General features: G+C 35.2%; 1 protein-coding gene across 1 annotated transcript; it reads right to left on the bottom strand.

Annotated features, from left to right (window-relative positions):
• Positions 1-237: 237 nt before the first annotated feature.
• On the bottom strand, positions 238-15,389 carry LOC124363700. Its single transcript, XM_046818962.1, has 5 exons — positions 15,325-15,389; positions 8,820-9,289; positions 8,069-8,419; positions 5,264-5,342; positions 238-1,448 (listed from the first exon to the last, which is right to left on the bottom strand). The coding sequence occupies exons 1-5, from the start codon at positions 15,387-15,389 to the stop codon at positions 476-478; spliced, it is 1,938 nt and encodes a 645-aa protein (XP_046674918.1). The 3' UTR covers positions 238-475.
• Positions 15,390-15,857: the final 468 nt, after the last annotated feature.

A 15,857-nucleotide genomic window follows, 5' to 3' on the forward strand; every position in this document is an offset into this window, starting at 1 on the left:
ATCCCCTGGACTGCATATACTGTAGACAATTAATAGTAACAAGTACCTTTGTCAAATAGTTCAAAAGTAGTGATACACACTGCCATAGCTTTGACCTCCAATACGAGTAAATCATCTTCTGTAGGCAAGATGAATTAATAAGCAAGAATTATCCATGTGGAGTCGTTATAGTTTTAAACTTTACGTAATTGATATGCATATCAAGCGTTTGAATTATTTTATTTTTTAATTGTGTTTTGTTCTGTTTTTGTGAATTAAAAAAAAAAAAAATGTGGATTATCCTCGTTTTAGTACTTCTCGATTCCAGATTATGACCTATTTGAAATCGAAACTATGACAGTGTTTACGATTACCGTTGAACTGTTTGAGTGTGATACGTGTTAGTATTAATTGAACAATAATGAAATTACACTTACAAGAATTATTGTAAAAAAGCGTTATTATTAGATGACCTGATTGTCCCTTTTTAGAATGTCTATGTATTATGTTTTGTCTTTTCGGCAACTTTTGAAATGTTCGTTTGTCGAAGGTACTTGAGCGCTGCCGTCGCCAAAGCTCTTGTGACTCTTGCCGTAATCTCCTCCAGGTCCCTCCCACGTCGCCCAGCCAGAGAGCTGGCGGCATTGTTTATATTGATGGGGAACAGGAGTTTGTGTCGGGCGATAGACTTGACAATCAGAGCTCCGACGTAGATAACATAGTAGACACTGAAGAGCAGAGGGATGTACCACAACTTAGGCCCGAGGTAGTAGTAGGTGTAGTTGACTTCTCTCTCATCTTCTGGAGGTGGTGGTGGTGGAGGTGGAGGGGAAGGTTCTGGCAGGTACAGGTTGGAGGGAGGGGATGGGGGTTGGTAGTAGTAGTAAGGTGTTTGCGCTGGCGGAGGTGGCTGGTAGTCGTAGTTAGGTAAGGGAATTTGGTACGCGAACTGTTGTTCTTGCACTGATGATGAAGGCGATGGGTCCTGTACGGTGGAAACGTCGCTGCCCTGGCCAACTGGTTGAGTCAAGAAGTTGTTGCTGGGCCGAAGGAAGAAGCTCTGCACGTCACTAGAACTACCTACGGTATCCTGGACCACGTTGTCAGTGTCCAGTGGCGGAAGGATTATCTCCCCTTTGTGCGAGTCAACGTCGAATGTGGTGGGGTGAAATCTATCCTGAGCAAAGCTGTAGGTATTTTTGGACTGGGGTTGAAAGTACCCCTCATTATTCGTTGTACGGTAGTCGCTGACGTAAGGGTTGGAATTTCTGTCGTACATGCTGGAGTCTCTGTAAGAGTTGCTGTCTCTGTTTTGGAAACTCGTGTCTCCCCCGTTGTATCCATTGGTTAAATATGGGTTACTGTAGAGTGACCGAGTACCTGGCACTGGTGGTGGTGAAGGGACTGCAAAGTTGTTTGCTCTGTAACCGTCGTTGCTGTAGCTTCTTCCTTTTAGCGCCTCTTCTGTGCTGGAAAATGGCACATAAATAAAACATAATAATATTAACTAAGTAACAAATTTACTGTACAAAATCATCAAAGAATATCATAAACAAAATCAAGATAACTAATTCTAGCATATAACCCAATGTTACTTTCTTGATCTTTGCTTGCATGTAATTTTAATAACTTTGATCAAAACCTGACATAAAATATTCAAAAACACACATTTTTTGAACAATTGAATTACAGCCTCTCCCGACCACTCCTCCACCTCATACTGCTCAAGTTCTGATACACAAATTGTCCCCCTATCCCAAACACTAAAAGCTGCCCATATTCATACTCAGTCATTGAGGGGGTACGTGGACAATATCATTGCTGTATTTCGTCATCAAACTTTTAACATTATTTTAGTATTAAAATCATGGCTAAGCCGAATATTTCCAGTGGTGAGGTATCAATAAGTTGATACGTCCTCCACAGAAATAACAGACTTTTTGGAGGTAGAGGTATCGCGGTATACACCAGACAAAATTTAAGGGTTAAATTACTAGATGCTTCACCTCGGGAGTACTCGGCTGGACCTGAATATCTGTTCTTAGAAATTGGATTGTCTGGTTCGGAATTTGTTACCGCCTTCCTAAGATTTGGAATCAGATTGAATTTGAGGATGTTCTCTTATACCTAATGCCGATCTTGATCATGGGTGACAAGAACACTGACTAATTCATGCACACACAGAGCAATGATTACAGATAACTGACTACTATCTTTAATTGTTGCAACATGTCTATTATACCACTGGACGCTACACAAAACACTGCAAAATCCCACACCCTTTTAGACATTATTGCAGTTAGTGATCTTAATGATATTGTACATTAAGGGCAACTTCCAATTTCTGCAGTTACAAAACACAATCTTATTTTCTGTGCGCTTTCATATAAAACGCCTAAACCTGCTGAAAGCTTATTTAAATATAGGGATTTGGGCGTTTGAATGAGGATGCCTTCTTAGAAGACGTACTTCAAACACCACGGCACTCTGTTGACTCAGACGATCGTAAAGAAATGGTTGCTACGTTACATTCACTGACTTTGTCACTTTTAAACAAGATTGCTTCAATTGTTAAAAAGCGAGTGAATAAAAAGCACACAGTACCTTGGCTCACTCAAGACATTTTTAACTTGATGGCTCAATGAGTCGCAGTCTATCGGAAAGCCAGGAAGACTGGCGATGCGGTGGCCATGGATCAGTATTGAAGACTCCGAAACAGAGTAAAGCAAAGCCTTCGTAATTCGAGTTATCGATCTCGATATATTATATCATATTAAATTATAAAAATATATTTACCAACAAGACTTCATCAGTCATGTGGCGTAATTTGAAAAAGTTAGGTTTTGGCAAGCAGCCCTCTTCAATCTCAGTCGAAGTTCCCTTGAATAATTGAAATGATTATTTTATTTATTTTCTCTACCAAACAATAATGTCTATGCAAAAAGATCAATACAATTATCTCTTATGTCTTATACTGAGACTTGAATTTTTTAAGACAGCAAAGCATCGCTTAGGTTAAAGAGCCTAAGTAAAATCTCCAAAATTCTGGGGGAATGAATCCGTGTTGTTACTGTTTGACCAATTTAGACGAATTCCTGACCATGAGGACATTTGGAAATAGATTAGCAGACACCCTGGCTAAAAGAGGGCTCAAGATTGGACCAAAATCACGCAAAATCTAAAATGCTTGATGTTGAGAACCATATCCAAACCTTCAGCTGAGACATAAAAAAATCAAAGCAACTTTACTCCGGGAAACGTTTTGCATGAATCCGAATTAAAGGTCCCTATATTGAACTATGCTTCTAGTAAGCCTGGAGAAGCTAAGGAGGCACTAGGGTTAACTATCAATAATGGTAACTTACAGAGACATTTTAAGAGGATTATCCACAAATAACTTGGTATTTGATGTAAGGAAGGTAACACATTTTGGTGCTCTCCATTCCATCGACATTAAATATAATATTAGCAATGGCAGAAAGCATCTGGAATCAGTTAAGGGAGCAGACTTAATCTCCTGTGCTAAATCTTAGAGTTCTCACAATGGGCCTTAGGATAAATGAAAAAAAGAAAACAATGCACAGGTTATAGGTTTGTGACATACCTTTCTTACAATATGTCTTACAAAGTACCTATTGATAACTCATGATCACTCCCTTCTAATCAAAACAAATTGTCTCAGATACCTATGACACCTAAAAGTAAAACTTAGATCTTTATAGAACCGAAAGCCGCTGACAAATAATCACAGCAATGGCACCCTTATAGCCCACTCTTTTCAGAACAACTTTGGTAGTTATCCATAACATTTTCAATTGACTCATCACTTTCCAAGCACCATAAACTGCAATTCAAAGCAATGAAAGTGTAAACTAACTAAGGCAAGCAAAAGATACATTGAGCTGAAGCACATCAGTTTCGCAAGGAGCATTGGGTGTCCAAGTCTCTCAAACACACGTGTGGAGTCTGGTTCCCAAATGTCCTTGGTATTATTGAATATGATTCGTCAATCGTAGAATCACAATAGATTAGAATAGAATTCGTCAATCTAGCTGTACATCCTAATAATAATAACCGTGGAAAATGGAAGACGCTATTGTGTTGTGCATTGCTGTTAGTTACAGAGCTGGACTGGATGCGCTGTGTGCAGGAGTGCACTGGATAGTTCTAAGGAAAACAACAATCTGTGCCTTACTGATACTATATATCATTGACTTAATTAATGATTAATGACACAGAGATTAGAACAGATCAGTTTGAGGGATTTGCATACAGCTTGTGTTAATGTATTAAATCAAATTATAAAAGTTGTCACCAAATACGTCTCAAAAGTAAAATTTAGAAATTTTCGAAAACTTCAAGGTAGTTTTCTATTTGGATAAGAATTTACTTCGGAGTTTTTGGTAGATTTTAGATCTCTTATTTGCAGATCTTGAGAAAGCCATGAATGAATTGGCTAGATGAATGTTATTAGTAAGAATATAACAGAATATACGCTGGATGGGGCCAGTTCCTTTGCTAACGCATCCCACGTCTGAGAAGGAACGTCTTCTTGGCTCCCAATCTTTTTCACTGGTCCTTTCATTTCTAAGTCAGAGCTGACTTCGGTAACGGTGACCCTACCTAATCGACACTAAGATTACAATAGTCCATGTTTAAACTTAAATAATCGATTTTATAATTTGATAACTTGAATATAGAATTTTCACTAAACATATTATTAAATATTGGGACAGTTTTGTCTTAAATCCATATTTTAAAATGCAACATAAAAATAAAATCACAATTCTGTCAATTAATTAATTATTTAAAAATTGTAACATACACACTAGCATTTGTTTCCCAAAATATGCAAATGATTTCTTCTTCACAAGTGGTCTGCAAGAATCTTTGCAAAGATCATAATTCTATTAATTTCAATGTGCTTGTTTTAAGCACATCCAACAAGGAACTTTTTAGGCCTTGAGTGTTATGTTCGGTGAAGTAGACGCAATGCTCTAAAAATACGTATACATTTTAAAGAGTAGGGTAAACAGCGTTTAGATGTATACCAATTTTTCAATCATTAAAATGGGAAGTTTCCCATTATTTTCTTCTAAAACAGTGGGTTGTAAAGTTGGTTTTGGCTTTACAATTCAAATTCTGTCACTACAGGCCGAATAAAGCAATAATTTTAAGTTCCTTTAATATATTCCTATGTCACAGCTAGAGATTGATGCAAGTAATCCTCGTAAAACTGCAGTTAAAAAATGAATAAAATCCATTGTTTAGAAATAAAAATTACCTGGAGAGTCCAGTTGCTCCAGATGAGAGCACGAAAGCGGCCAGCAACACTGGAAACATCACTGTCTTGTCGCCGGCAACTGTAACATGCAGTGTCCGTTGTCTCTCACCTACCCGCTAACACGTTCACACCTCTCAGTGTTATGTTACAGTTACATGTACATGACGTCTCGGGGCGACAACCGCTTCTTTCCTGAGCCTCTAATTTTGCTACGCATATTGCCGCGCTGTTATATAATTATTGTCAGACAGCTCCTAGAGAATTAAAACTTGAAAGATAAGTTGTTCATGGTCGAAGAAAAGACTAATGATTCCGAAGGCAGTCTATCCAACCCACCTATCCGTTTCTGCGATAGCTATTACGTTTTTCGGGGTTTTCGATGCTTCGTTGTATCATTTTACTGACAGTTAATACTCAATATATTTTAATCTAATTTTGGCTTATAAAAATAAAACTAACGGAATTGTGATTTGTTGTGATGAGAAAAAAAATTTAAAACCAAATTTATAACGTTGCCCCTTACACATATACGTTATATAATAAAATACTTATTAGTTTCAAAATCAACGAGGAATTACATGAGAATTTCTCCCACTGTTTATGAATACAAGTTATGATTTAGGGTAATTGAACGATATACTGTTGTATACTAATTTTTATGAATAATGTTAATGATGTAGCTTAGTATATTTTATATCAATTTAAAATACTCATGCAATTCTTGATATACTTTATATATAACATATTTAATCATATATCCAAAACAACAATAATAACGACAACGAGAACAATTACTACTACAATTATTAGTATTCTGATCTCAATATTTACTATGATAGTTATATTTTCTATATTTTTAAAGCTCAATGTGTATTATGAAGTAGAAAACATTTTTGTTAAAGTAATTCGATGATAACGTGACAAAAAATGCACATACATTGCGCTGAGCAATCCGTAACAGAGAAAGATTTTTCGGGATTACTTATTTTTTGAAATATCTTTTCTCCAATTCATAGTAAAAATACATTTACTATGATAGGGGTATTTTCGTTACTGCTGGATTTATGGTTGAAAAAATTGTGGCATTTGTATTAATGCATGTGTAAAACATTGATTTTGACTAAAGAAATATATTTTGTAATAAAATTATTTGGACATGTTCGTGTATAGAATATTCAAGGAGATACGTTTATTTACAGTTTTAAAATGTTAGTTTTTCTTAGATACTAATTAAAACTTTAGTTTAGGCATACAAAAATTAAAAACAAGCTTTAACGATTTTCATCAAATTTCAAAATTTATAGTCCGTTAATTTAGAAAAGTGTTAAAGTTTCGAAAAGTCTGCTGCGTGTAATAAAAAAGACATATTGATCACTGTTAGTTATACTGATTGTTGGCTGGCTAAGCTTAATCCAATCACGACAAAGCCTCTTTAAAGTCACTTGTATAGGCGGATACATATCATTGGCAGTTTCAGTTTAACATCTGTTGACTGAAAGTGGGCTAAGTATTTCAAAAAATTTTATTGTTTAGGAAATGTTCCACATGATTTCAACAAGACAACTTAAATAACAGTTAGTAAACCGGTCTTTTAAACTTGTGAACTAATATAACTCGACCTTCCCTCTTAAACCATTTATATACCTTTTTAGTACCTTATACCTTTTAAATATTGTAAATAATTCTTCTTCCTTTACCATTTTTGCGATCACATGTTTGTCACGTGTACCTTGATTCTTACTGATTCATCGACGTTTCAGAGTCGTATTGACAAGTATTAGTCATATAATTACGTACTTAATATGTAGCAAGACCCAGTGGCCTAGAACTTACGGATTCATGGTTTTTACCAAAATTGATTGCACAAGTAGCTACCAAGAACAGTTATTCAGTTAACAAGGTGGATCTAAACAACTTTACAAATCTGGAGTTTACCACATAAGAAGTGTATGCTTATCATAATTTTCTTTTACTTATTTTTCTCATCATGAGATTAATGAGATTAATATAAAATATTTCTATTTTATACTGTTCTAAAACTGCTTTTTAATTTTTTCCAACATTACCACAAGGAATTTTAAAACAATTTTTCACAAATACACTATCTGCTCTCAGAATACACTGTGTACACAAACACTGTGTATACTTCGGTAACGTGTGGTATTTACCTTTTTAAGTTATATTGTAAATACGAGGTAGCAAATGCAGTGTTCAGGAGTATAGTAGTAAAAACAGTGTAAGGATACTCACGGTACAGAGCTCAAGGTTATTTGAGTGCACCAATTTCGGGTTGCAATAGATTGAATCATCCAATTAATCTTATTGCATATAAAATGGAGATGGTTGAAAAAATATTCTTGCAGATAATGTCATAATTTATAGACTTGTATACTGCTTAAAGTCAAAATGCTACTGCACATCTAATAGAGAAATACTAGAGAATCAACAAAAGTTAACAAAATTTTATAGTTCTAAGTCTTCTTATTTTCCATTCACGTCACATTCTTTGTAAAAGAACATATTTGTTTTAGATATGAGTATTACACATACTACAAAATAATTATATTTAATCGTAGAACCCATTAGGAAATGCAACATAGTAATTTTATACTTCTGGATTCTAATTTTGAAACAGTACTTTCTTGTGGCAAAATATGTAATTATTGTAAAGACTACTACAATTGTCAAAACCCTTTATTAGGAAGTACACAGTGTAGTCGATTGTTAAGAGGTAAAAGCATAATAAAATCAGTTTTATTATTTTATTACGAGTTTTATTTATAAAAAAACACTGCTTTAGTTAACGAGCGGCAACAGCACGACGTCTTAGATACTTGAGCGCTGCCGCCGCCAACTGCTTGGTGACGTATGCGGTCAAATGGTCCAAGTCATCAGCTGCCTTTCTGGCGAGAACCGTGGTGGAGGCGTTGTAAAGTTGCTCTGGAAACAGGATCTTGTGCTTGTAGACCGCCCGCAGTATCAAAACTCCGATGTAGATGGTAATGTAGATAAGGAAGAAAATGGGGAAAATCCACAGTTTTGGACCCAGGTAATAGTAGGTGTACTCTTGGACTGTCTTCTGCTCCTCTGGTTCTGGCTCAGGAGGAGGTGGAGGAGGCGTGGGTGCCGGGAGATATTGGTTGGAGGGTTTAGGGACTGGAAGGTATTGGTTGGAAGGAGGAGGTGGAGGATAATAGTAGTATGGAGTCGGTTCTGTTGGAGGTGGTGGTGGTGGTGGGCGGCGGCGGAGGAGGAGGAGGTGGAGGAGGATAGTTATAGTATGGAGTAGGTTCTGACGGAGGAGGTGGTGGGGGTGGTTTTGTTGGTGGTGGTGGTGGAGGTGGAGGAGGAGGATAGTTATAATGTGGAGTATGTTCTGATGGGGGTGGTGGTGGTGGAGGAGGAGGAGGAGGAGTGGGAGGAGGAGGAGGAGGAGGAGTGGGAGGAGGAGGAGGAGGAGGAGGTGGTGGTGGAGGAGGAGGTGATGAAGGTGGATTGTAATCGTAGCCGCTGGGAAGAGGAGGGGAGGTCGGCTGTTGGTAATCGTAATGTTGACTTTGATCAGAAGCAGAGGAAAACGAGTCCAGCTGAGTTCCAAACGAGTCACTACCCTGAGCGACTTGTTCAGGCCCGAAACTATCAGTGGACTGTAGATAACTGTCCTGAAGATCACTAGCACTAACCACGGTGTCCTGTGTCGCTGAGGGTCTGCTGTCAGAGTTCAGCGAAGGTAACACTATCTCTCCCTTGTGTGAGTCCTCCTCGTAGGTAGTGGGATGATACCTGTCCTGGGAATAACTGTAGGGCTGACCTGTGATGATGTCACTGTTGTCGTTGCCATAGCTACTGGTGTACCTGCTGGAGTAGTCGCTGTTGTCGGTACCGTAGTTACTGGTGTAACTGCTGGAGTAGTCGGTGTTGTAACTGTTGCCTGAGTAGGATGAAGCTGATCCATCCACGATATCGTTGGAAGAGACGATGTAGCTACCACCGTTGTAACTCCTACTACTTGGTGAAACTTGCAAGCTAAACAAATGAAGTAAATTTTTATCTGGTATCCACTAAAGTATTAAAATTAACTATGAATAGGAAAAGACAATATTGTTAAAAGTGCAGTAATACTGCTAGTGATTTATGAGTAGTTAGTGTTGCGCAAAATTAAAATGTAGTACAAAAATACAGAAATCCATCATGTTTTGATGGATTACTGATGCTGTATTTGTATGAACAAATATCCATCTGTTCCTCACTAAGATAATGCTCGTAATTGATTTAATAAATGTTGATATAAATATTCTAAAAGTTAAGGGTAATTTTAAGTTTATGTTCAGCCCGATCGGACCTAAGAGGGTAGAACTTCTGTGTAAGAACAGTTTTCTTCGTAATCACTGCGCATAATGTGTCAACTTAAACCAAAATTGATATTACGAAGCAGGGGATAAATTAATTAAAAGAAAGTCCTTGAGTGCCGTTTGAGCTCCAGCTCTTGTAATATTGTTACAACTGGTGCAGTGTAGTGGGTACAGGGGTGCGCAATATAACCGCACCAAGGAACGTCGAGCGTGGCTGCTGTTTGGATGGTTGACCGCTGGGCGATCCTGTCCTTGTAAGCGGCGCGGCTACCCGGCCATTGGTGATTGTTCAGAAGTCACCTTTAAGCTGGGGGTCAACAGCTTAAGTGTTACAAAGGGCTTCTTAGCCCTATCTTCGCCTGGTAAATTAAGTCATTATTTGACTTTGTGTTTTAGTTTTAAAAGAAACGCTTTACGAATGTTCTTTTTTACAAAGTTGTTGTGATCAAATAAATATTAATAAGGGTTAATGAATGCCTAAATTGTTCATCTTGGATCCTCACAGGGTGTGATTCGGCGCATAAAAATGTTATAACGTTTAATTAGACGTCTTATCACTGCATTAAAGGGAATTCATTACGGATCATAATAGCAATGTTAGTAAAAAGACTATATGAATCAACTATGTTAACACATAATAACTATTGAAATTTATGAGGCCTAGTAGATTCAAAACACAAAAAGGAGTGCTTTTTACTTTCTGATGACTCCAGAGAGTAAAGAATCCCATAGATCAAATGAAAGCCAAGGGCTTGTTCTATACTGTTCAAATAGGGTGATATATACCAGAAACTGGAAACTTGAGAAGCCAATGAGCGTTCTGAAATTTAGGAGCTGTCATAAGAGATCGGGAGGCACGATGATAGTTTCTACTTGAGGAATGTTGAAGCCAGACCTACAGGTCCAAAAGGCTAATTAATTTAGGATGGGTACTTAATACTTATAGCTAACGGAATATAGTCAGGTGAAGATATACGTGAGGGGAATTTAAGGGAGTTGGGTTGCGATCTTGAAGCTTCTTTGTTATACGTACAGGTGAAATTAATGCTTTTCAATGCCGCCGTGATCCAGGTGGCAGAAGTTTCCAAAGACTATCCAAGCCAGTAGGCCGTATTTTTGAAGATGCTAGATGGTTGCGAAGACTAAGAATTTTACCAGAGGCTATAACTCCAAAAGTATGTATCTTGTAAAACAAGAGTCTTATAACGATTAAGTTCTCAGTGGATATGTGGAACTAAACGTAGAGCCTTCTAAAAAAATGTCCGATTTACAGCACAAGTTGAATGATCCTAGAGGCCAAATTATTTACGAAGGTTTAAAGGTGTAGATATCGTATTAGTTGGTCTCATATTGGGGCAGGTATTGTCCTAGGTATGGGGCGAGAAACCTTCTTGTGATCGTTGAATTTAGAAGCTGGAGCTGCAAGAGGGTTAGTAAATTCAAAGCTGGTTCATCCCATTAGCTTCTTGGTAAGGCTAAAGGTAGAAATAGTTTTTATGAAGTCAGTATATTTAATTATAATGTTTAAAAAATATATAAGTTTGCGGAATTATGACGGAAATCAATGATAAACCTATGTTTGATGATAAAATAATTTATAATTTTGTTTAAAAACTCTAAACAGCCTTTAGATAAGATTTTCCTTTCTGCTCATTACATTATTCCACCTTAGTTAGCATCCTTAGGATAAACGATCCCAAGTGTGCAATGGGCTGGGAAACATATTTAGGCGGGATTTTGAAATGAAAAGAAATTGCATTAACAGTACTGATTAAGAATTTACCAAAGATCTCAAAAAAGGTTAACGTAAATGCGTAAGATAAAATAAAAATGTAATTTTGATACCCAATCCATAGAAGGTTTTTTAATTTTGTACTCAGCTGGTATACACATTTATTCTCGTAGCCATCATGATTACGCATAAGACCGATGCAAAAAATATTTGCTAACGATCAACTAAATTCCATGTAGAACATACGCTATTATCGAACCCAGTGTTGCCTATACAGAAATAAAGCATTGTGCAAAATGTCTATAACTCAGTTAGTTTTCAAGATATTGTATGGGGAGACAGACAGAATAAAAGTTATCCAGCCTCGAGTGAGTTTTCTAACGCTCAGCCCTTAGTTCTCAAAAAGTTCTCAAAGAACGCAAAACCATAAAACTTATACTTTATTATAGCCATAAGAAGGTTCTTTGGCAGATGAACTGCAACTCTGCCAGGAGCAAAGGGGAAAACTGTAAGCTGTGAAAAGTTTACATACGAATATTTCCACCAGTTTTAATTACTCCATAGAACTCAAAATATGGGTAAAAGATCTCAATTGGTTCATTAACATACAACACAAATATTAAGTAGTTATTTGTCAGGGATCCTCAACCTTATTTATGCAATTCGCTTCTTTTTCGTATGCATTTTCTTGTGATGTCTTCTAATTTCTACGGCTCTTCTTGCGATAGTAATGTTTTCGGTGTCGTGGTGCCGATTCATTTAAATTGCCATAGCTTTACCTAATTTATAATATTTTTGTGGAAATTTAGACATACTGGTATTTTCAATCCAGATTTTATTCAATTATTACATTATTTTGGAGCATTTACTCTTTTGTATTAAAAAAACAAATTACTGCCCTTTAAGCAATACCTAACAAGTTGAAATCTATAAGTTAATTTTTAAAGCAGAATGGTGAGTATTACAAGAAATTCCTCTTTATTCCGTAAGAAAGTTAGCAACAGTGCTTGTTGATTGGCATAAAGCTAGGAAGTTAAACATAGAAAGTTGAAATTGATCTAAAAATATGAAAACAAGAAATGGAAAAAATGCAATAAAAATAGGGAACCCAAAAAAAAATTACTACGAGTATGTTAGAAAGGTGAAATAGTATAATATATTAGAAAACAAAGGAGTATAAAGGAAGCAATATCAGTACTAAATAAGCTCACAAGAAAAAAGCTCACAGATGAGTTTAGAGTGATTTAAAATTAGTTTCAATTCCTATATGAATAACAACGTGAAACTTATTCCAGAATATATTTTCACGTTTGGAACTGCTCCTCACTAAAATGTAATAAATAAAACCAATTGAAAGTTTTTGAACATTTAATAACCAATTAAAATAAAGAAATTTAAATATTAACTGGGTGTATTAGCAAATTACAGTAGCTCAACTTAATTACATACGCATAAAGCACGGATAAAAAATAATTAATGCAGATATTTTAGAAATTATACAGCACATATTATAAAAGCCAAATTATATAAATATAAATTGAAATATATTTGATTTAAAATGATTATTATTGTAAACTGTTAATTTCATTGCAAGTTGAAAAACTGTCTTGTCTAAAATTGTATTCTTCATATAAAGTTGTTTTTGTTACCTAGTTAAATAAATTATGTGTTGTGTTTAAAAGGGGTTTGTAGACTTCGGGGAGTTGGTATTGGGAAATTTCAGAAATATCAGTGGATGGAAATTGAACATAAAATATATAATGAGCAAGTACTTTTTGCGATTCAATGTTTATTGAAATTAAATAAGGCTATTGCCATTTATACAAATTTAATGTAAATACAAGTCATTTGACAGGTATTTGGTCTTCCGATCATATGTTAGTTTGGTTATTTAAACGCATATGTGACAGATACGGCCAAATACAAAATAATTGAATCGTAAAATGTGAGAGCTCTGTGGTGTAATGGTAGCACATTCACCCGGCAAGTGAGAGATCCGGGTTCGAGTCCCGGCGGAGCAAGTACTTTTTGCGATTCAATGTTTATTGAAATTAAACTATATACTATACATATATATATATATATATATATATATATATATATATATATATAATACAATAAACACACAACTGCGATCATATTATCAAACAGTATAGGGAAGAGAGTCGATGCAGTACAAGGTTGTACTGATAAAAATTGTTACTGTCATATACATGATTTGAACGTACGTTCTTAGAACCCTGGCCAGCAGCCCACCCCCTGTGGTAAGTGGTATTAAGAGCACCAACTAAAATAAAATAATCGTTTACATCGTCTTGTAAATATTGTAACTAGAGCTGAACGGTTTGATGATATGAGAGTTTTAAACAAGTTTGAAATTAATAAATAATAGACAATTATATTATTATTACTCAAATTTGATTCTTTTATTAAATTATCATTCTTAAGTTAAAGTTACACTTAAGATGCATGTCACATCCTTAAACAGAAACACATTAATGGAGTTATCTTTATATACTTTACGAAAGGAAATATATTTTTGTCTTTAAAGTTAATCGTTTAATTTAACTATGCATATTTAAGAAACATAAACAAAAAACTGTAAGAAATACAAATATGAATAGGTAAATTAAAAAAGGTTACCATCCTTTGAGAGAGCATATTTTCAAGAGTCACAAAACGTTTATATTTGAGAACCTACGATCCTAGTGTTCTTGCTAGTATGGATTAAATTAATAAATTTTTCCATATAACATTTTTACCACTGTCTTAAAACTAAAATGGTTTGGTTTTGTACACATAACAATATGAAATTTCTTAAGGAACAAATGTGATTCTAGGAAAAAAATAGTTAGTTAGATTCTAGGAAAATATGATTCTAGGAAAAAGTGTGTAGTGATTTATATTGCAACTCCAAAATAAATGTAATAACATTAAATGATTAAAATGGGGTTTTTTAAAGGTATCTATTGTGCATGTTATATTCTAGATGTCTATTTTCAAATTATAAACTGAAACTGTTTTATCAGTTGAGCTTCAAGATCCTTGCATTTTCAGGTGTGGCAACGCGCAATAAGTAGACGATGTTGGTAGTTTAATCAGGCAGGAGCGTCTCCTTTTTATTAAAAAACAAAACTAGATGGAGATACAGTGATTTTTTTAATATTTGATACTTTGACATCAGTTAAATGTCTTTGCTAACTATTCATTTTTTTATCCTTCAATTTATGCTAAAAAATAATGGAGAAAAAAAGACAATCTCATGGTATAGGTACTATGGAATTGGTATTTTTCTTCATTATGAAATATTACGACATTAAAAAAAAAAACGACCATTTGGAATACGGGTATATCCTTGTACTGTCAGTAAGAAATCTCATACTAAATATCAGTCCGGCAGGATGCACATATTAAAATTAACATATTTAATCACATAGTACATATCAACATTTTATCAGATCGGTTATTCAAAATCGATCCTAAAACAGACACTGACCTGATTTTCATGAAGTCAATGCGCTATGTAAATAAAAATAACTGAAACATAAAATCCTATAAAACCAACATTTGCCCTGTAAATAAAATAACTAAGACATACAATCCTATAAACCCAAAGGTCACTCTGTAAATAAAAATAGCCCCAAAGGTTTATATACTGTGGGTAATGGAAGCATCAAATAAACACCAATTGTAAATTCTGAAATATTATTGACTGTATTATGAATGACTAAGAAACCCATCAAGGTTATGATGATCGTTTGACCATTCGAATACAATTCATATAATTGCAATTTAAATTATTTCAAACTTTTTTTCATAAGCTACGATTTCACAAAATGTACGATTTTATACCTTCTTACGAGTGTATATAGTGTATAAGATCGCAGTTGTTGCTTAGGATTAAACTATGCCCTTAATTATATTCTACGATATCAGAATCGATATTAATGATTATAATGAAAGTTAATGATAGTTACCGAGAAGGTTGTGGCGGCAGGGCTAGTGCCCCCAACACGAGGGCAGCCAGGATCACGGGCACCATATCATACTGCCCGTACGAGAGTGTATCATATGTGCCGTTGTCTGGCACCTAGGTGCTAACATTCACACCTCGCCGGCTCTGTCATGTTACATATACATACATTGACAGGGCGACAAACTCTGCTCTTGACAGGCCTGACCTCATGGTACACTATCAATACCGTACTAGAAATGGTTATAAAACTCGTTATAAAATATTAATTTTGCCTTTGATGGCAGTAAAGGCAATGTCATAAAGTAGGTGTAGTCAGTGAAGCAATAATTAAAAAATAGATTCAGAGATACCAGTGTAATCGGCTTATTTACAACAATCTTAGGGGGGATATTGTCTATTTATTTATTTAATGATAAGCACTGACGAGAAATTTAATCAGGCATAAGAGAAAATAAATTAAGTAAACGTTAAACTGTATGTATCGCCTTGATTTTGGCGATTATAGTTTATTTTAAAACTTCATTAAAAAAATAC

This window comes from Homalodisca vitripennis, chromosome 5 (assembly GCF_021130785.1).
Source record: "Homalodisca vitripennis isolate AUS2020 chromosome 5, UT_GWSS_2.1, whole genome shotgun sequence".
Lineage (NCBI taxonomy): Eukaryota > Metazoa > Arthropoda > Insecta > Hemiptera > Cicadellidae > Homalodisca > Homalodisca vitripennis.